At 35.6% G+C, this 23,926-nt stretch overlaps 1 protein-coding gene across 2 annotated transcripts in view; it reads right to left on the bottom strand.

The window, feature by feature from the left end:
* LOC105675049 (uncharacterized) overlaps positions 1-23,926 on the bottom strand; it is a 236,865-nt gene that overhangs the window by 63,958 nt on the left and 148,981 nt on the right. For both annotated transcript variants that reach the window (XM_067361107.1, XM_067361106.1), the window contains one exon: positions 15,956-16,118. In XM_067361107.1, coding sequence (XP_067217208.1) covers positions 15,956-16,118 — 163 coding nt within the window. The remainder of the gene's footprint in view (positions 1-15,955; positions 16,119-23,926) is intronic.

Below are 23,926 nucleotides of genomic sequence, written 5' to 3'. Positions count from 1 at the left end.
CATTCGTGCGATATCATGTGATACAATCGACAAAATGCCAACTGCACCTTACACTTGCGAAACATCTCGTTCTCTCCCTTCGGCCACAATTGATTATTAATTCACAATCATCATCAACAACGAATTGACGCTTCGTAAAAGACTAAAATGACGTTTGAAAAAGATATCCACTTTTCGATAAATAAAAAAATTATCAAATCTCAATATCTGCGCTTGCCGATTATATTTTCTGATATTTCCGCTTTAAGAACAACAATGAGCTAACAATGGCTCTCTGTCAATCTTATTGTTAATAAAATACAGAAAAATCTATGTAATCGACATCATTTTTATTTTAAGATTCTACGACAATCAAATCTTTTATTCCATGAAAAATTTAACTGTAAAAAGTAAAATATAATATGTCTATCTCTATCAGCGCAGGCATAACAATATATTCATTATATTGTATTATACAATATACATATATTAATTAATAATAACATATTTGCATTCTGCTAGAAATTTCGATGGTAATAGTAGCTATAATGTTCGAGCGAATGCGGATTTTGGGGAGTATGATATTTTAGTACTATTATCTCCGTGATTTACTTACTCATGTTTCAGAGAGCTTGCAGTACTATTTTCAGACTAAGTAAAGGAACATATAAATTTTCTTTCCATGCAGTCGCCGCTTGGCATTTACGCTGTTCTGGTTTTCTTCTTCGCTATTCTGCTCTCTAAAGATCGTATTTCATCGAAGCGATAACAACACAAGATTAATAATTTATAAGTTTCTGCGCGATGCTTCGTATCGGTCTTTTAATCTTAATTTTGATCGCTAATTTTTTGATAAGTTTTAATTAAATTTCTGTCATAATTAAAAAATTTTTATATATTATATTCATTAAATTAATTAAATTAATTTATTTTCTCAGTTTCAATGTAAATACAATCTTAATTCCGTAATATTTTTAATTTTGGAAGTAAATGTTTTTGGATTATTTTCAAGTTTTCGAGTTTTGTCCGATGAATAAAAGGTTACGAAGCGTGAAAATATTTACCTCTAGTTGAAGTATCCACTTCTATATCGTTTGCTTTATATAAGGGGAAAATATCGAGATGCGAAATATTACATCTACAAAGTAGACAGTATGTTTTCTTTAGTATACTCAAGAGCATTACAACCCCTAAGCGTACCAATTAATTCTTCAATCATTTCAATTTCTCGGCGAGCGTTTCTCTCGTAGTATTCTAGCAAAATTAATTTTCTCACTCCACCCACGTCTCAAGCTAGTAAAACAACATTCTATATTCATCAAATATATCAGATTCTTGTAAAAAAAAGTGTATACTTTTTTTACGCAAATGTGAAAATAGAATTCTGCTGCGTTTGACATTAAACGTTGTAATTTCTCTTATGCTCACAATTAGTGCATATTGTTTTGTAATTGCATTGCATTCAATAATTTAATTTAAATAATTGTAATATAACCATATTTCAAAACATTTCCACTAATTATTACAAATAAATTATTCGCCAGAATGGCAAATACGGAAATAGTATACAGATATTAAAAATTTATTAATAGTTCAGCGATTGAATCCTTTGAACAGTTCAAATCATCAATTCTAACAGATTATTGGATCTCATATCATGGATCTTAATATTCCAGTGAGCAATGATACAGATCCGTGCACATAGCGGCTGATTACGAGGATGTCCCTTTGACCCTGCCTGAAGAGCCGCTCTTAATCATGGAAAGCAATGTTACCTACATATTCGATTAAATAGTTTGATCTGTACAGTCACATACGTATACACGTAGATCTGTGTTTAATGGTTTTTACGATGGTATTGATGTATTAATCATCTATCGAATATTTTCTTTGATCTAAGTGTTGAAGCTTGAAAAGATAAATTATTTTTTCAAAATTAGTCACAAATTCTGCATTCGCGTCAATTTATGCTATTTTTTTTGTAAAATATCACCACTTATATGTATATAATGCTTTATTTCAGTTTCTAAAAACGCGATGCAGAAACTTGACAAAACTCATTAAATCAGCTTTTTAATTTTATCGTGTCGTAAGTTGTTGTAAGAATTGCTTCCAAGAGTGTCCATGGAGATTTTAGAGCGCTCGCAAATTTTCGCACGAAGGAAAGTACGTTCGCCGACATTCGTAGCTACGGATTTCTATCTAAGGCAACGATTGTGGGTCGGTCTTGCGGTTTACTCGAGCGGAAACATCGCGTTCAATCGTGGTACACTTCGAAGAGATTCGACCCGATCTCTCCCCGTTATCCTCCGAGTATCTCCTTTTGCTATTTGGCCGAGAGAAAGGAAGATTCCAAGACGAATCCCGCGAGCTTCCGCGCGCGAATATCCCGAGCGTCTTTTCGCGAACTGCAGCACAGCTCCAAGGAAAGTTGCAAGGTGCAGCGAAACGAGAGCAAATGCTAAATTTTCACGAAAAGCTCCATCAAGCTGTTACAAGAAGGCACAGCGAGTATGCATTGTCTTTCTCATTGCATTCGAAACGTAAATTGCAGGTTTCTACAGTCTTCGCCAAAAGCAAAAGAACACCTCTAATAAATTAGTCTTCGCAAATTAAGAGTAAATTTTTTTCTAAATTATAAAACGCGTTAAAATATTATTACTAGTATTTTAATCGTTATTGTATTGTTATTTTTAACGCTCAACGCTTTTGATTATTAGTTAAACTAAAAAGTTAAAGATTAGTTTTTAATTTAGTAGTAATATTTGATTATTCAGAATGATTTAACTAATTAATAACATATATATGTATATGTATACAGTTCGAATATTTGTGTAAATAAAAGTGCATACTTTTCATCAAACCTATAGTGTTTTTAGTCATGTCTGCCTCGTTTTACCCCCAAACACTCGTTGTTTCTCTTGTTATAACAATTTCATGTACATGTTATGCTTGTAAATCGAGTTAATATTGGGAAGCAACTGCATCGGTTCGTGTTTAATTCAATCATCTCGTAACCTATGTTTCTATGTAGCGTTATGTATAACTATGTTTGGTTTATGTTGTTATTCTCTCTCTATATTAATTAAACAGGCATATGCATATCTCGATGATATGTTTCTCGATCAATTTGTATGTATTATAGAAAAAAAGTTTCACACATACATTTCTCACCTTATCTCAAAAACATTTTCGCAAAACTTATGAAAATCGTATTATACAGTAATATATTTTCTTATCGGGCGCACAAGCGCAAACGCGTTTCTCATAGTTCCAGCAGGATAAGAGAATTCCGAGTAAGAATCTCAAAATAATCTCGAGAAATTCCGAGGTAACGAAATCGCCTACTGCGGCAGCAAGTTGCATACAACAAAATCCCGTCGCGCTCGCGATAAGCCAGGCGCTTTTCCTCATCAGCATGATAAATAAACGCGAAAGTAAATACAAGTGTACCGCGACTAGTGAATATTCCTCTTAGATCGAGATAAGCGGGCTCGGAGTACACTTATCCGCCACCGGGTACATAATCTCCAACCCTTTCCCGTTCCCCACCTTCTTCCCATCGCCGGATAAACTCGAAGTTTCTTCACAGGGGAGAGAGAGATAGAGAGGGATAGTAGATATCGTTATCATAGAAATCGCGACATTACGCGGCATATGGTCGCGCTGTATTAGTAAGCAAAGATCCGGATTTCATCGTTTTCATCTTTCTTCCGCCGCTTTCATATCAACCTTTCTCACTTCTTCTCATCGCCAAGTTCGCCTGCTTCACCTTACGTGTCTCAAACACCTTCTCTCCAGCAACGGCGGCTCTTTTGTCAGAAATTTATCCACTTAGATATCGGCCGTGTCTTCGTAACTCCTGGATTTTCCAGCTGTCTTTTCTTTCCCCCCCCCCCCCCTCTTCACCATCCTCTCTGTCAGTCTTCTTTTCTCTCTTTCATCTTTTCACCGCCATCCCAGAGGGATTCGAGAGTTCGATCTTTGACCCTTCGTCTTTACGACCTTACGTCTTACGTCTTCAGCGTTTTAGATTCAAGAACTTCCACGCTCGATCGCTATCACGGTTCGAATATTGCGCTTTTTTCTTCTACACTTTACCTTCTGTGTTCGCTCAGCTATATTAGATTATACTTAGTATTATTTTCGCAGCATCGACGAACAGATTCACCTTCTTTGTGCAATAATAATTTTCTCATTTTTACTAGAGATAACAAACATTCTTTAATCTTTAGTCCTTTGATTTTTTATAATCAGATTTCCTGATAAGCATTATTTAATATCGTTAATTACTCAAAAAACAGTAATAGCAGAATTTAAGCAATTTATGAAATCTAAAAACGTCAAGTTTAAAAAAATGGAATATATTATTTAATAGTCAGTTTAAAAAACACTGAGCATCAGCATCAGTTAGCAAATCGTGCATATTTTGTTTGAATAAAATTTCTTGTCGAAAATATAGCGCTTTAATATAGCAATTTGACATAATACGACCTAATAAGTAAAATTTAATGCTTTACATTAAATTTATGAATTATATGAATTAAATTTAAGTTTTATATATTAAATAGTATTTTTAGTTCATTTAAGTTTAATATATTGCGTTAGATTTAAGTCTTTTATATGCACGACAACGTAAAAGGAGAAAAAGTGACAAATTGCTTTAAACACTCGGAGAAAATCAAAGGGTTAATGGGGTGCAAATTGTAATCTTACATCTTCGTTCCGACAATTGGTGGTTATACTGGCTTCCTCAGGCTCCATTTTGTCGAACTTTTCTTTCGCTGGCCTTGCTTCCGGCGACTCTCGGTAGAAATTTATCCACTTACTTATCCGACGTATTGAAGCTCCGAGGGGAATATCTTTCTTACGTGTAGCTCGTAGCCCTGGTCGAAAATTCAATCTTTGACTGTGTTCGACATCTTTACTACTTCAAAAGCCCTCCTCTTTATCTTCGTCGAAAGTTCGCGCAGACATTATATTAAAGTAGAAAAAGAATACGTTTTCATACAACGAATATCGCGAGATAATTTCATTTAACATATTTCAGAAAATTCAACATCAACATACGAAACTCTTTGTTTAACATAATTTAACATAATTTAACATATTTTACAAAGTTCACGATACATCATGCGATATAATATTTTTTTTATAATTCTTCCATTGTGTGTGTGTAATCTTTATATTTGCAACCCTTCTTTTTCAGCTTGTACAGCGACGTCAATTGTTACTGTTAATTTCAACAAGTCTGCATCTTATGAATTTTTTAAAAGATTGAGCGCTTCATTTCAATTCCTATTCCTTTTTCAGCTTGGTTCTCGAACCTTCTATTTTTGCCACTTAAATTCTTCCTAATCTGTCGCATTCAATTGCAATGACAGAGATACGTAACATCATTAGTCGTACAGTATTCAAAGGCAAAACTTTATACTTGCAAAGTTGCCGCAAAATCTGGCCAGCGCTCCTTGCCAGATTTTATTGCAATCGCCCGGGAGCCAGCTCGAGACGAATCGGCGTTAAAGTCCAGCGTGACTCGCGAACTGGGTTCCCTTTGATATCGTTTTCCCTTCAACTTTCTTACTTCTTTCCTCGCCTTCTTCCTCGCTCTCCTTTCTTCTGCGACGTAAGCTTTTTACTCGCAGAATTCTCGTAGCACGGAATGAGCCTGACGGTTATCTACTGTCGATTGACCGGTTCTGGAATCGCGCCAAATCCTTTTGGCCATCCCTGCGCGGCCTAACGTTTCCCTTTATCTGTACCCCTTCTCTTTCTCGCTTTTCCTTTTCCCTTTTTCGCACCTTTTTCACATCGTTCTCATTTCTTCTCCGATACCGAACGTTCCGCCATCACTGGCATCCTTTCTTTCTTCGACATTCTGATGCGTTCTCTTTGTCGCCTATATTTGACGAGTACTTTTTTGCTCTCTCTCTCTCTCTCTCTCTCTCTTTCTCTCTCTTTCTCTCTCTTTCTTCTTTTGTTCTCTCTTTGTATCCTCCCTCTTGTAATTTTGTCTTGAGAGTTTTCCCTACATTTTTCTTTCATCCTTAATAAACGCTCTTCTCTGTTCTATTGAGTCTTTCTGAAAGATCTCGAGTACGGTTCTATATTATATTTCCCCCGCTTTTGTTTCTTAACCTCGTAGTAGTCACATTCCTTTAATAAGTGCTAACATCACTCTTATATATGTACTTTTTTAATAACAAATCCCTCCTCGCCATCCACGTTTCACGTTACTGCCGTCTGGATGATCTCATGAGAAAAGTATTCGGGCTGAACTCATCCACCTTTTTCTACTTATCGCTCAAAATTGCGAAGATACCCTGACAGAGTCTGCTGATCAAGATACGTCCATAACGGTCAGGATTTTTCGCGTAGCGTTCCGTAACTTCTATCTTGCATCTGATATATCTTTTGCAACTTGTTTATAGTTACATTTTCCTTGAAAAGTTGCCAAGATACCGTGTGCAAGAGTTCAATCAATCGGTACTAATCGTGATTAATTACTTTGCTATTAGCAGCAGGGAGTAGATTTTTGCCATTTTATTATTGAAGTAAAAGATATTTCGTTATTTTATTTATAGAAGATAAATGCAACCAAAATAAAATTAATTGCTACATTTGTATAATTAAAAACTGTCAATGATTAAAAAATGTCATTTACAACAAAAATTAAGTTGTGTAATATTAAAAATAAAAGATAAATAATATAATGACGTAATATAATAATCATAAAATATAAAATATAGAATTTTGTAACAAAAATACATATAAATTTTGAGAATGTAACAATTATTTAAATCTATTTGTCATTTTTTACTGCAACTTTAGGATATCCTAGAAAGCGATAGTTAACTATCAACTTTAAGACACTATAAAGGTAATTGTGGTATATATAGACTAGTATTTCTGATCGAGCAATATATAAAGGAAAGTTAGATAATAATAGCTTCATTGCAGCAAGACTTTAACAGAATACTGCAATTCCACACCGTTTCATTCAAGTGTTATATACTGGCAGTTACACAGCTTGTGAACGTCATATTGCATCAATATCGATAATTTAATTGTATGTCGCTTATTATTCCTAATTTATATCCTACGTCTGTATACAACTTTACACAGAAAGAATACTTTTGCTAAAAGTTCTAAGAATTGTGCCAGATACAGATCTAAAAATAAATTTTGTTGAACATTCAAAACTTCTTTCATATCGCAGCACAAAGTTTCGAGTGGTCTCTATTGATAAATTTTGATTGTCCAACAAAATTTATTTTCCTGTATCTGGCACAATTTTTTGATTTTTCAGCAAAAGTGTTCTTTCCGAGCAACTTTGTCGATTTAAATCCGCAATAAGTCGGACAATAATTACTGTATAATACGTAACGTCACCCACTCAAAAAAATATTTCGCTGATGTAGTTAGATTTCTAGATATCGCAACAAGAATGTATCGCTATTTTTCGTATCTGTGAAAACATTGTTTGTCACATATAGAATTTATAGCAGTAATGTTCTAGCAATAGCTTCTGAAAAATTTAGGTACCATTGCTAAATGTTATTCATTGCATGATCTAACACGTGATTGATCTTATATAGATAGCCGCTTTAGAGAAACTTTCTTTTTAAAGTTCACAAACAATACAGATATATATTCTGTTTCTGTCATCTAAACTGATTAAGTAATTACATATGCAATATCACAACAGTTGCTAATCATTTATCTGTTTTAGTTAATTTTTTACACCTAGAAAATTTTAGCTATTATTGCAAGATTATTTTTTTGAGTGTCGAATCTGATAATATCGCGATAATGATGTAACGATTGTACGTTGTAGAAAACGAAACGAAATATCACATATCGATTATCAAATTATGCGCAGTCGCAATAAGCTGAGCATTATTAGATCTCATTACACACGATGTTTTTGCGTTATTAAGTTTGATGCGTCAAGTTTTCAATACATCTCTCGGTAAGTGATTACGCCAGCGAACAAATTTAATACAATTTTATCATAATCACTAAATTAAATTAATTTTTAATCTTTGCGCCTTGCATTACTGTTAATTTTTGTTTATTACGAGGATTTAAATATGCCTCAGAAGGAAGTACGGAGCCACTCGAGAAAGCGGAAAAGCACAGTTGGGGAATATTTTACGAAACGTAAAGCTAATTAATGGCGCACGCCAGTCTAATTTATCGCGGTGATACGCGGCGGATAAAGCGGCGAAAGAACCCGGCATTGTAGCGTATCCGCATTTATACTCTCATTAAATAAATCCGCCCGAGATCCGGAGTTTCTACGTGCCTCCTAACGTGCTTTGTGAAAAGCCCGGAAGCCGCCCGCAGCACGGCGTAGCACACGCGTGCAGTAAATGGTAGATTCTACGATTTGGTATGCACACTCGCTACGTGCTCGTTGTACGCGTTTATATTCTTTTTCAGAGTACATATTCAGTCATGTGTGTATGTTATAAGCCGGCGCAAGCATTTTCACACAAATTTTCTTAGCAAATCGGCGTGGCTTTCTTATGAAATTTTAAGGAGTTGTGATGAGGCACGCGTTTGCGTTAAAAATAGAGCGTTTAAAATGCAACATAGTACACTAATACGGACTTAGCAGCCATTTATTTATTTTTAATTAAGAATTCAAATTTCAAGTTATCTACAAAAGATCAGTTCCGAATTAAACAAAAATTTTAGATATAAAACAGTTTTTCCGTTATATAAAAATTTAAAAAAGTATATATTTTTTAATATTAAAAATATCTTTTAATTTAATTAAATTTGTGCGTTATATCAAGAAACACTGAAGGCAAAAAATAAAAAATCAATCAGATATTAAAATCTTTTCACTAAAATATCTAAAAGCTTATAATTTTTAAAATAATTTAAAATTAAAATTATTATTAAACATTATCTGAAATAACCCAATATATCTAATAGATATTGATAAATATTATAATTTGCGATGCATATGTTCTTTAAAAGCAGAAGTTCTGATTTATGTCTCACTAGTTTATCAAGTATTCAAGAATAAAAACAAAAAAACACTCGAGCAAATGGAATTCAGCAAATGCTATAACACTTTGCTCGTCGCGAATAAAAAGTGCAAGCATTTCCGAGAGCTACATCTTACGTACATTTCTACGAGCGCTCCACTAGCGAACATTTTCATAGCAAATGATAGCGCAATGTATAAGTGCAATGCGAGAGAGAAAACAACAGCCGCGCCAATCTCGCGCGTTCGCGAATATCGCAGGACACGCGCTGCACTTCCTTCGCGGCACATCCGGTAAATGGAATCTCGCGCGTACTTAGACCAGTTACTTCCAATTCCGGATGTTATGCTTCCACTCGCTACGTTCCACCGGTCCGGAATTCGGCGCTTACTGCAAATAGACGCGCGCGAATACGCTTAATTAGATATACGAGCCCAGGGGTTGTTTCGTTGCCGCGCGGTCTGGCAAGGGCATTGCGCAACGCATTTAATAAAGTTTGCCGGAAGTTGCTCTGTAATTAACAATTAGGGATAGCCGAAGAAGTGATGCGAAGACCGTGTTCACGTGAGATGACGACGCGGATTTTAGCCGGGAAAAGGGGACGAGAAACGCAGGCCGCACAAATTAACCTGTTTGAAATAATTACGAAGTAGCAGTGGGATTATGAGGGCGCCCGGTTAAGCGGGCGATACTCGCTTGCAGTTAAACCGGAGATTCTTTTTCCTTCCGCTCATGCACGCAGATCGTGTACAGCGTTGTCCTGAATATTCTCTGCACTTTTTCTCTATTTCTTATTTTTGTAAAAAAATAATAATGGTAATAAGAATAACAATTATTTTTTTTAATTTATTAGTTTTATTATTATTCTCCTTGCTTTTATTATTATAGCTTTTTGCAAGAAACGTGCAGAGAGATCTTCTATTATAATACGATGTTTAATATGATGGAAAAAGCGCAGTCGGTAGAAAGAACCATTTTACATTAATATAATGGTTTGGTGTATAGTGATCTTTCACACTGAAATAAGAACCTTTTGTTTTCAGGCGGCGGATATTGCATTTTCATAAATTGCGCTCTAATATGTAACGTGTTAAATGAGTTTGGTGAGCAATCGATATAAATAACGATATGAAGACACAGGAGTAACATGAATGCGCATTATTTATTTTTAACTAAAAAAAAAAGGTATCTTCAGCAGACATTTTTACTGATATAAATAGTAATTTGTTTATTATCTTATCATAACTCATTCATTTTTTCCGACAATAAATAACTAGATAAAATTATAGATAGAATTAAACTATTATCTACCGATATGAAATCGTGTTCTATTGTACTCGCTAAAAGTACTATCGGGTTTAATTAAACAATAGCGAATTGACCACAAATGATCAATTTGTGCGCGCAAGTATAGGTCCATCTCCCATGTTTTCCTAGTCTCTCTCTTTCTGATTGAGGCTAATTTTCATTAGAATGCACCCTCTGCCAATCGCGCATCTGTAATCAATTCGCAAGCGTATCGGGCGTGGTTCGTAATACGCGTTTGTTGGATCTCAATTATGCACTTTACCGGAATTATATTTGGTGCTCTTGTCCGACGAACGCACATCGATATTCTTGCTGTGTGTTTTCACCGCGTCACTAGCTTGTTACGAGGAGATTTAACGTTCAGACATCGAGCCGAACCATACGGAATTAAAACAAGCAAGTCAATAGAACGAATCACATGTTTTTTTTTTGCACACAAGTATCTCTCGTAAATCTATTAAGCACAATAGTCGCTTTGATGCATAGTGGAATTGTAAAATCTCAAAATAAATGATACTTTTTTTAATTATTCCATTAATAACAATTTTATATTTTGTTAAAAATGGAAATTTGAAACACTCAAAATATTTAATACATAAAATTATAATCATAATATACAATATGTAATATTGTATTGGAATTGAGTGATTTGATAAATAATAGTATAATAGAGAATTGTTCTGTCTATAACGAAAATGATCTATTTACACTACTGTGAGCTATCGACCAACTGTGCCTGGCTAACATTATTATTGTATATACTACTGGAATATACCGCTAATTAGATATCATTAATAATCAATAAGCATAGGATAATAATTTATCATAATTTGTTTTTTTACACAACAGAAAAAATCTTAGGATAATAATTTTTACCGATTTGACTCTATATATTATAAAAGGATATTTTGTAAAATTGTAATCAGTAAATTACTAGATATTATTTCAAAAGTAATTGCAAACCTGGAAATGTACGAAATATTAATAATATATCTGAAATGACAAATATAATTATTAATATATTTAATATATTTATGGAAAATCTTATTATCAAAGATGTGCAATTTGCAATATATAAAATAGTGCATAAAATTTAAATGCTTTGAGAATTAAGTGAAGGAAAGTTTTGACTTTTATCCGATTTACTTCGTTTGGCGGTCGACTTATACTGTCGAAAGGACGCGAGGGAGTTGGCAAGGTATCATAACAGGACGAACGATCGAGAGACAAGCAAATCTTCGACGGCGACTCTCATGCATAATCCAGAAGTTTGTATCACTTAAATAAGACGCTATCGTATAAGTTCTGGAATTAGGTGGATATTTTGTTTCTGCATCTGTTTGTAATATTTTGCCATTGAAATTTTTTAGTGTAATCGAGTAATGTGTTTAATTTAATCGAGATATAATATGTGTTATACGTGTACTGCAGAGTATATTATTTTATTGAAAATTTAATTATATTCAAATTAAATGTACAAATTCAACAAAATATTAATATAAGTTTAATTCAGAATTAATTTGGTAATGTAATATCTTTGAATAAAAAAGAACATCTTGTTTAATTTAATAATTTTAATATTCTTTTTATTAATACATGCATATTTGCACAACGCACATAGCATGCATATTTGCACGTACACGCACGTAAAAATGTTTCATGTTATTGTTCCCATTATTAATTAATGGAATTAATGGTTGTGTTACAGCATTAAAACAAGGATAATTGTTGTTATTTAATATTCGAGTTTACTGAAGTGCGCAAGTGCGCGAGTATTTGCTCCCAATGTTTTCACTGTGACAACTTTTTATGAGAGTAAAAACATGGAGAATAGCTGCTAGTAAACCAGACAGAAAGACGCTTCATTAAGCTGCTTGCGTGTTTATGAGAATATATGTATTTCTAAGCTTTTATACATTCCCCAAGTGTCCCCTTTCATATGTTGCTCAAATACGCGTATGACTATATGTACTCTTCATTGTGAGAAATATCAGCAGTCCAAAGAATATAAAGCACCGGTTGCGATTTTATGAGCATTGCGCTTTTCGCAAATGTATGAATTATAATCACTTGCCTCGATAAAAATTTACCGCTTTAAGTATGAACGTGATTAAATTTATATCTACAAATTATTACTTCGACGAGATACATGAATAAATAGCCGATTCTGTCTTCAATAATTCAACAATATCAACATTAATGTTAAATCTCAGTTATCGATACGTCTGATATTTCCCAAACTAAAAATAACTAAAAAATACTTTTGTATAATTTCCTCGTTTTGTTCGTGCCAAAGCAAACTTTCCAATAAGATTTAGAAGGTATTTGTGGCATTTCTGACGCATCTGAATAATATTTTTGTTCCTGCTTCGTTTTTTTAATATTGCGCGGACACAAAGGTCGAGGCGAGGAATTTATAAATTTCCGCCTTTCATTTTACGCGTATTTAATTACGCGTCTTTCATTTATCGCAAAATTAATCCGACGCGGAATGGCACGCGAAAATGTTCCGGGTTTCTCTCGAGTTTTTTCTTCTCTTTTTTTCAGCAGTGGCGCACTTGCGCTATTTCAATTATTTTATGCAAACGTCACGATTTCGTAATTTTCCGTTTGTATCGATCAACGCATCGCCATTGTGTTTATAAAAACTTTTTCTCGTTATATCTCCTGTTTGCAGAATTACCTCAGTTAAATCGCAATAACTTGTAGATTTACGAAATTATTGTACACATATTGAAAATCAATAAAACTTTAACACATAAATTGAATCAAATTTGAACAATTCAAGAGCAAACGAAGATTGTACTGATGTGCAGTCTTCGTTTTTTTTTTTTTTTTTTTTGCATAAAATTAACAGTGTGAGACGTTATTGATAATTGGTGTAACTATTTAAATAAAAGCAAGCTGTACATAAACAAGATTTTATTTTATCCAAAATGGACGACTCAATTTCACTTCAAGTATGATGTGAAACAATTCACGAAAAAGCAATTTTTAGGCGAATGCGGCATACAAAATTTGCATTTGGCCGGGGCAACACTTTGACAGCGCCAGCAAATTCGAGTTCGAGCAAATCAAAAGCAGAGATAGGCTTGCACCGGCGAAAATATTCGATGGGACAGGCGAATACGTTGGCTTTTATTTTTTTTCTGATGATGTATGGTGATAAACGATGTAAATTTTTTTTCGATGGAGGAAGAGGAGGAGTGAGATAGTTCCTGTGGCACCTACGCTACAGACAGAAACAAATTTCGCATGGTCGACGAGTTAGGCTCGCAAAACTGGGCAGCCCGTTTTCTCTCTTCGTAGTTACGCATCTCTCTTTTTTCTCTCTGGTCGGTTTCCGTTTCCGATTTTTTTTCCTTCTTGCGTTCTTTTGTTTATTTATTTATTTTTTTATTTAAAACACTGTATATCTATCAAACAGATCAAATTTAGACATTCTGCATTTTTCCTCTAAAAACATTTATTTAAAATAATAACTAACAAATCATTAAATTATTCGATTACATATTTCTGACCAAATAACGTTGGTTGTACAATTTTAATAAATCTTCAATATAATTTTAAAAAAATAAAAAACATTTGTAAACTATACTTGCATACGTGTAAAATTGATTGATGATGCGGTGTACATAACATAAAAATTCAAAGTAAAACAATGGGAATGTAGAGCCAAAGCACGGTGTTGATAACTTATTATTCTTTATCTTCTTAGTAATCCAAGGTGATTACAAAGCTGATTACAGTATAAAAATTCGATTTTTAAGTAAAGAAGGAAATTATTTTTCGTGGTTCTCGAACATTCATCGTCTCGCAGATTCGCATTCTCACAACCCAATCCACGATATGGCAGTTTCGTCTGCTCGATAGGTATACAGTGCTTTATCCTGAACATGTCTCGTCACTCGCGAGTGATTTACGTGCCCCGACCAAGAATCGAAAGCCGCGAGCGATAGCCAGAATTGCGGACGCGTTATTTTTTCGGGAGAACCTATTCATCGGCACCTGTCGTCCCGAAAACCGGCTTTCCCGTTGCTAACGAAAAAAAAAAGAAGAACGAGGATATCGCATTCGTATGGCGACCATTTAATTGATCTCGCAGACCGCGAACGGAGGCGCTTGTCGAAGATAAATTTCGACACTGATTGAATCTCAGCAGTTGGAATGTCGGTACCTTCGGTAATAATTTTTCTTTTGTAGCTTGACGGAGTTGAGTATTTTGCCGATTTATTCGGGCAAGTCAAATCACGAATAATTTTATTAGGATTACTGGGCCGGGAAAATTACTATTGCTCGATACCATTTCAGCGAGAGGAAACTTGATAAACGCAGGCGGGCGCGTATTTTACGTGATTCGTGTATGAATTATAATGCACATAATTAAACGGTTAATTGAAACGTACAGATTTAATGGTAGCCGGCAGTAGCCGAAACGCAAATAAAATCAATGTAAGTGTGTTATCGTAAATGTCCGGTTGGCCATGCGCGGCTTTTACCACTTAATTGCCTATTACTGTACAAATTATGAAAATTGTTTCAAAAGATGCATCAATACATAATTTTTATGTAAATTGCATTGAGTTACTTCTGAATATACACTTAATTGCCAGTTAAAATCAACAGAAATTGATTAATATTGGAAATTAGAACAGTCATAAATACGTGTTATACTTTTACATATTTATCTAGGCATTACTTCGAGACAAATTTATTACTGTGATATAATTCAGAAAATATATTCTTTGTCACAAACTGAATAATTATAATAAATAAAAAAGTTTAATCAATTTTTCATTAAAAAAATAAATCGCATATTTTTCTACGCAATAAAAAATATTAAAACATAAAAATATAATAAAATAAAATAAAAAAATAAAATATTAAAAAATAAATTGCATATTTTTCTATTTTACGATAAACATGGTACAAAATCGTTAGACGTTATTAAAAAAAATAAAATAATGTAGTAGAACGTGTGTTATATCATAAGTTGTATGCATAGAACAATTATACAACTAAACGCGGATAATTAAAGAAATATATTTGAGAGAGTATTCAAGACACGAATTAATGGCGCGAGGATGTGCTAAATGGTTGGCGGTGCAAACCGACGGACAACTATTTTACAATAAAACAGCACGCTGCGTGGGCGTTACCTAAATAGTTTATCGCACGCGGTTATACATAAATATCCCATAATGGCAGATATTGTTAGCGGTAACTCAAACAGGCAGACGGGAATCTCTATTGGTTGCTGGTGAATTAATAGGATGACAAAATTTTATGTGTAACGAGATGAATATTACCGCGTGATTATCGATTCATCGCAATAAATTTAAAAAGTGCAGACATTTATAAAATAAAAGTACTTACAAATACTTGTTTACAAAAAAGAATAACAAACATCTATTAAGAAGTTTAATAAGATTTGTGCAATTTTTTGCGCATTTATAAAAATATATTTTAATAATATGAATATATATATATATATATATATATATATATATATATATATATATGAAAAAATTTGAATAATATATTTATATAAAATATAAATATTATGAATAAAATCCAGCAGAAAAAATTTTACAAATTTTTTATGTTGAAAATTGCACAAAACTCTTTTCAGATATCTAGTATTATTTATAAAAATAAAAACTTACAAATCACCGTCAGATTGGCCATCTGATAAGTGGTGGCAAAGGACGGCGCCTCGGTGGAAACTTCGCATTTGTATTGGCCCGAGCTTTCTAGAACAAGGTCCTTCAAGCTTATCGATTTTTCGTTGTTGCTGTTATCTGCGAGTCTTATCTGCTGCGGTCTTAGCTGTGGGCAGAAAAAAGACGAGAATGTATTTGTTTTGCTAATGGAGAACTTTTGTAACGAGACGTGATGTCGATCTGAGACAGATCTAGACTTGGATTTCATTCGCAGTTAAGTCTTATCTACGCGACTATACGTATATCTTATGTGCGCTTGCTATATCATTTTCAAGACAATCAACACGTGATTGTATTTGCGAAATAATGGAATTTCCGGAGAAAGCGCAAGATTAAATCTCTTAAATTAAAAAACTGCGAATCCATAATATACATGTGCCCAAAAAATCAATATTAAATTTGCAATTATGAAATAAAAAATTATAACAAGTATCAAAACGAGATACAGATGTGCTACTAAATAAAACAAAACTCTATAAGTAAAAAAATTCTGACATACACATGTTAATTTTGTCATAACCATCTCTTGTCATAAAATTTTAGGTATTCTTTTTTTTTACAAAATCCTATATTAAAAACTTCTTGTAAAAGTCTTACTTAAAGAAAAACTGTTTTACATTAAGTATTTTTATTCTCTTTTATTTCTCCAAGCTTATAAAAAAATATAACTATCTTACTATTCCACCTTGCTATTCAAATAGTCATGCATTTTGTAGCTCAGCCCTTCTAAAGTTAATTAAACTCTGTCTACGGCGTGCTTCTAGCTGTCACGTTAGTCTGCCGTCGCTCGAAGAGTCGTGTTCCAACTATCAGAATAGTAGTCGTATTGTCTTCGCGAGCCATGCATCCTCCACGTGCGACTTCATTGATAGCTGGGAGGAAGACACACACAGCATTCGCGGCTTATCGATAATTCATGGCCCGTTACTGGAGCTCGAGACACAGTCTCGGCTGCTCGCATTAGATTCGATTAGGTACATCCGTGGTCCAATTAGCTCTCTATGCTATGCGATGACGCAGCCGGTGCAACGACGCGCGCGATCCCCTTCCTATGACCCTGCGTTAACATTTATAGAAAATCGAGTATTCGTATCGATCGCCGAACACTGATTTCACTGGAAATTCTCCAGACTTTGCACATATTTAGACACTTAATGCGTCTCTAAATTGTTCGAGCTTGATTTGCGCTTTCATTGCATGATAAATATGTAATTTTGTGGCGCACTAAAACGCACTGCATTTAATTAATTCTAAATTCTAAAATTTCTGTTGGACTTTCAATATTTCTACGGCAAATTTAATTATAATAATTAAAGAAACTGCGAGGAAATAAATTTAAAATCCGTTTTCGAATAAATTATAGATTAGTTTTTTAAATGTGAATTCTTTAATTCTGAAAGTTAATTTTTAATAGATAGTAAATAATTAATATACTTTAGATTATATTGTACATTACGTGTATAGGTCGCATCACGTCGTATTTTGATGAAAAAATTGTTTACCGTCAAAATTGATTTGAAATAATTCTCGTAAAGCAATACACAGACACACGCGCGGAGAAGGAAACGGATTATCGACGCGGCCGCTTTCAATTTGGTCGTCGACACGCGTCGAAACGCGCACAGAGCCGCGCCGTTGCCGTGCACCCAATAAAAGCCGTCTCTTCCGTAATTTCCGGCTACATTAACGGCATCTCCGGCGGCCGCGTCGTCGATCTTCCGATATTCTGATAATCCGTGCGGTCTCAGACGCCGAGGAAAATTGCCGTTGCTAGTGACAGACAACCTTCTCCGACGGTTTGGATGGCTCGCGGTGACGGCTAATTAAAGTGAATTAGAAACTTTCGTCCATCCACCTTCGCTCACTATTACGGAGATAGGAAACTCTTTAATCAATTTAATGTATCCTATGTAGAGCATGCAATCGCAATATCGCGCTAGTACAGCGGCATCAAAATTGAGACACTTTTTATTTTGCGCGCATACAAGCTGTACGACATAGTAATTGTTTGTTAAAATGTTAATCAAAAATATTTATTTCATACTCATCGTAAAGTCTTGAAAACGGCAGAGATTAATTTTAACATTGGCAATTTATTATTCAATAACTAATATGATGCTTGGAGACAGAAAGGCTGATACTTTAAAACTCACAACAATTGCCATTTTTTATAGCCTTCGTTCAGAAGCAAAACAAGCGCAAGTCGTTGTCTAATTTTACTTGAATAACTTTCCGATTCGCATTTACGAGAAAAGCATCTAACGCGCAGAAAAGTTTCAAAATAGAATAATACATGGCCTTATGATGTTGCGCGATAGATTATGCTCGTAAATCGACACGGGAGCGCATTATAATTGCATATTGGAAGAGAAAGAAGTATTTCCGCAAAATAATATTTATTTATCGGTTCAATTCCAAATTCTTAAATTGTACCAATAATCACAAATAAATATAATCAAAGAATATTTTTCAAATAAATAAATAAACAGCAATATCAAAGAATTAATAAAATAATATAAATTTAGAATCTTAAAATTCCTAGAACGTTTATAAGAATAACTTATGAAAAATAACTCGGATAGTTCTTCAATAATCAAATCAGAAATAATTATAGTCCATTTTTATTATATGTCCTTATTTAATTTTCTCTTCTTCCGTACAAGAATTCCACTGCATTTTCTCAAGGATAAAATCTTCGCAGATTGCATGCGTACCGCAGAAACAGCGGCAGTCGCTTCTATCAGAGCGAAATATCTTAGTAATACAAATGTAAGATCCAATGTAATTCTTCAAAATGCGCAGTGGAGCTTACACGTTTCGGGAAGCAGCGGATCTTAAATTCCGCGCGCGAGAGAGAGAGAGAGCGGTGCGACGCGGCGACACGACGGCTGGTGTCTTTTGGCGTTATACTGGCATAAGAGTAGCAAAAAAAATAACGAAGCCGACGGAAATTCGCCGGTGTAATTTCCTCGGGGTAATAAACTAAAAGCATGTTTCCCGGCCGCCTTCCATCGAATCTGCACCAGCTTGACTCGACTCAAGGCTAGAGCGCTACTCTCGTCCGCTCTCTTTCTTTCTCTCTCTCTCTCTCTGTCTCTCTCTGTTCAAGAACAAAATTACTTTTACCAACGGATAGAAGCTCGAAATAATTCGAGGGACAAGCGAGGAAGCGAAGTCGGAGAACTTAGGCAAAATTCGCTCGGAGCCCTCCTTGACTTCGTCCTTTAAGTTTCGAAATTGTACACCGCTCGCGTATTAAGAGACCTGCAGAGAGAGGCGGGGTTAAGGAAGAAGAGAAACTGCGCCCCAGATCCCCCCTCCGAAATAGGATACGCAAAGAAGAGAAGACGAAGGACGTCACACAAAGTTTTCGACTCCCCTGATGACACTCTGCTGTAAAATTAATCGCGCGGAGCGAGATTTAATAGTGTACTTTGCGGACGACATCACCGGCGTTAATCAATCAGTTTAAACCATGTCTCGTTCTCCAGTTAATTATTGATTAATTAATAATCTCCAAGTTTCTACTTAAGAAAGCGATTAAAAGTGCTTTATTTAAGAAATAAATCAGCCATATAGATCTATCCGTAGAAATATTTCAACCAAAATTTTCGCTATTAGCTACTTTTCTTAGATCAGATTTTGTCAGACGCTAACGATAAGATATTCTTAGCATCGGAAACGAAGCGCTTCCTTGACTTTGACTTCATCCTCATTCATTCATTCATTCGCGTCGCACTTTCCTCGCCGAAATTCCGCGTAGCCAAAGTCGTTATTCAAGAAACGTCTCGAAAGTTGAGAGAGAGAGAGAGAGAGAGAGAGAGAGAGAGAGAGAGAGAGAGAGAGAAAGAGATTTGTAATGCCTCGTTATCGATGTTGCCGAGTGTCTCTCATGGGTTTCTTTGTACCGGCCGGCAATCCGCTGTTTCATCAATTGAATCTCGCAATTTCGTCTACTTACTTTTGTTGTGACCCTAAAGGAGGCTTCAATCTACTCGAGATAGACGGAAATTATACAAAAGGTCGTGCAACAATCAGCCTCTTCTCAGGGATGTGCGAGGAGAAATGCAAGCAAAGAAGGAGAGGGAGAGCATTGGCCGGGAGTTGGTTGAGTGCAGACGCGAAAGTTTTCGAATCCCGGATAACGAGATGTTGATTCGCAACTTCTTACCGCGACTGCAACTATAATAGCCAAGGAAGAAGGAGAGAGAGAGAGAGAGAGAGAGAGAGAGAGAGAGAGAGAGAGAGAGAGAAAGCAAAGCTTGCCTACGTGTGCGCGCACTCGAGTACCTCGATGTCTTCGCTAATTTATGTCACCGAATGGAATTTCAGCTCGCTCGATACAGGAAAGTGTCAGGTGCTTTCCGGAAAACGCGAGTACAATAGTAATTTGTTTTTCGGCCGCATGAGACGTTATCAAAGCGAGAGTGGCTGTGAATCAGTGGTAACGCACGACAAATGAAATTGCATTCTTTCAACTATGTTTTCGATTCCATTCGCTTTTTCGTATTAGAGTTATCGGCACCTTCCTTCTCGTTTCACACATATATCCACAAATATTATTACACCTTTTAAAACGTACTTACGGTATACGTCTGATGGTAAAGTTCGGAAACAACAGAGTTACATGGCGCATTAACTTTGAATAACCTATAAACCTTCTTTTCAAACTTTTATTCGTTGTGATAAGTTTCTAGGGATAAAATCCGCACATACAATCATCGTGTAAACTGTGATAGACGGCCGTTATAAACGCACGAGTATATATACAATTATTCGAGCAAATTGCTGGTAGTTAAATTAAATTTAACGAGATTCTTCTAATTAGATATCGGGAATTAGAATCGTAGTAAAAAATAAAATTAAGTATAGCTTTCATTCTAAAATTAAGTGTTATTATTTTTTATTTCGAAATTGGGATACTAAATGTGTTAAAAATATTAATCTAATTTAATATTTCATATTTCAAAATCAAATATGGTTTTTATCAACAAACTGGAGAAACGTTCTTGGCGAAAATAAAATGGAGAATCCCGCTGTCTACTCCACGTCCGCGACTGATAAAAATGTATAAAAGATTAGATGTCGTGAAATTCGCATCCGAGCATTACGTAAGCGCGTGCGCCCGTCGAAGATGTTCATCTTTTCTATTCACTTTCATCTTCACTTGGATTAACCTGACCTGCCGCGGAATCCATTAAGCGCGTCCAAAACGACGACCGTAGACTCGTCGCTTAATGGATGGATACGGACGTGTAATGGATGTTGTTGGTTCTGCTCGCTCTCGGCGGGGATGAGCCTGCAGAGAGACGGTGACGCCTTTTTGCATCCCTTCACGCGAGATAGAAAAATCGAGATAGGCAAATGCCTGAAACTTGGTCCGCGCTTTGAAAGTAATCCCGTGCATTATCCCGAGCGATAATAAAACGAGATAAAAATCTGACGTTTCATCGCTCAAGCTGAAGCAGCATAATTTCTCGTCTCCCGTATAATATAAAATAACGCCTCATTTCGCTGTACAATCCCGATTCATACCTAACACCACACTTTCTACGATCGCGCGACTCCTCCTCACTCCATTCATAAGCAAATGTAGATACCGCTCTATTATACCCGCCATACGGGTGTAGGGCGGTGGTCATGCGCCCCGGCGAAGAGAATGACCGCAGAACTCGCGACGCGGGCGGCCTCGTGAATAATATGGGTCGCGCGCAACGGCGTTGTTAGGTTTTACGACCCTCGAGAGCAGAGCGGAGCTGCTGCCGGGCGACGATTTATGAGGCGGAAGATCACGGCCCGCGGGGGCGCGGCAGATTAGTCAGATTGTTTGGAAATTTTCATTGGTTTCCTGCCAACCACTATCAGCCCCTCGCGGCTCCCCCCCCCCTCCCTCCTCCCTTCACTCCCCCCTCCAAATAATACCTTGGCGCGAGCTTTTGGTCGTTTCCTGCCCACGTACCAGCTGTCCGGGGAGGTCGCTCTATTTACGGGCCGCTTTAAGTTGCACGCGAAGCACATGCAAATGTCGTGCGATAGAAGAACGAACGACGAAAAGTCCGTCCCCTTCGGCGGCAAAGCCAAAGAAACACGACGGCGCCCATGTCAACATTGTTCTTCGTCACCGGTCGATTTATATTCCTTACCTGAGCCACGTACCTGTCGCGCTGAACGCCTCGTGGGAGAGTCGCCAATCGATGCTCTAATATGATCGCGAGGAGCTCCACGTTTAATTTAAACCGAGCCTTCGAACCGAACTGGCGATTTCCAATCGATTCGAGAGAATTTTGCTCGAATAATCGATATCACTTTTTAATTTACATTGCATTAGAGATATGGAAAAGTTTCCTATCGTTTTTAAAGGCAATTTTCTTCGGTATGATATCTAAATGATACAAAATTTTTAGTCAAAATGTTTTCCAGCATTATCTATTACTTTTTGCCGCTCTCTTCAGGCAAAAGATGGATAACGCGATAAGAGAAGTCTCTGTTTTTGAAGCAAATGATTTATACATGAGCGATGGAAACTTTCGCATACCTCTGATATCTTACATTGTAATTCTAATTTGATTCTAGAAAAATAAACGACTGGTTAGCATCTCTTTATAACAATGCAGAATGTTGATTTGCCTCGCTTAAACTGCCAGCGATAGATCTGCATAATTATTTTATTGTGTTTGCGAAACTTGTGTGAACGATATATGTCGAGATATTTAACGAATGAGAAATATCGTGCGAAAACGCGGAGCAATCGCGCTTTATGTTATTCCGCAGCATGATGAATGTTATGTTCGCTTTTATTATCATGCATACTTGTGTACTATCGCTATTTTAATGCGCTCAAATGCCACGGGTGAGGTTAAAAGTTTGCACCGTGGCCAAATGATGCATCTCTCTTTCTCTCACTTTCTCGATGAACGGCCGCGGCCGTATCTCGATATGTGACACGGACGAGAGGACGGTAATGCGGAACAGCGACTGCATACAAATGAGGAATTTCGAGAGCAGGAATGCGTTACGGCTTAAAACGGCTTTCCATTCCATTAGATGAATCGCGCGAATAATTAATGTAGTTACGGTCGTCCATGATATTCAATCCGCGGAAACCATAAACCTGCGTCCGTTTAATGTTGTCCAAGGATGTTGAGTGCGTGTGCGTTAGGATGATAGCTACATTCAACTCACATGGCACCGACATTGTGACAATTCGTCAGTTCCGCGTGCCGCGTACATTTAGCCCTCCATTTTGCTGTTTTTACATTGCATTTACATATTGCATAATTTTGTGCAGGAAAGAGCTCTATTAAAAACATGAGAAGGTAGGAAACAATAAAAAAAAAAAAAAAAAATTTGAATGCATTAGAACAAAGTTAAAATGTAATACTTTAGTTTTTTAATTTATTAGACATTTTAACATTAAATGCAATTTTTTTAATACATGATTATAAATACATTCAAAAGAAGACTTTCTTACAAATTGACCGTTGGTTGTAATTAATTATTATTTGCAAAAATATGATTTATATGAGTCATTACTTGGTAATTAATATATTATCCTCTGCATCGCAGCCTAAATGTTTGTAGCTTTATCATCTTTGGGAATTTTAGAAAAGTTCTTTATATTAAAAGCTCGTCTTTGAGACAATATTTAAAAAATGCAAAAAACATCGATTCTTCCAAAGTTTTCGAGTAGAATAATTCCTTAAACATTTCCGAAAACTCGTACAGAATTAAACGCGAAACGAATCGAGTGACAAACGTCATTTTTATGCCACCATTATCCACGACTATTCTCGCACATAAAAAGATATATCTCGCAAGGCAAAGTTTTGCCGGAACATCAAAAATTCGCATGTTCCCCCGGAGTGAGAGCTAAATCATTTAAATTTCTGCGCAAATAATCGCGCGCGCATGCGG

This window comes from Linepithema humile, chromosome 1 (genome assembly GCF_040581485.1).
Source record: "Linepithema humile isolate Giens D197 chromosome 1, Lhum_UNIL_v1.0, whole genome shotgun sequence".
Lineage (NCBI taxonomy): Eukaryota > Metazoa > Arthropoda > Insecta > Hymenoptera > Formicidae > Linepithema > Linepithema humile.
Note: the sequence above shows the minus strand (reverse complement) of the source record. Positions and strands in the feature narration are given on the sequence as shown.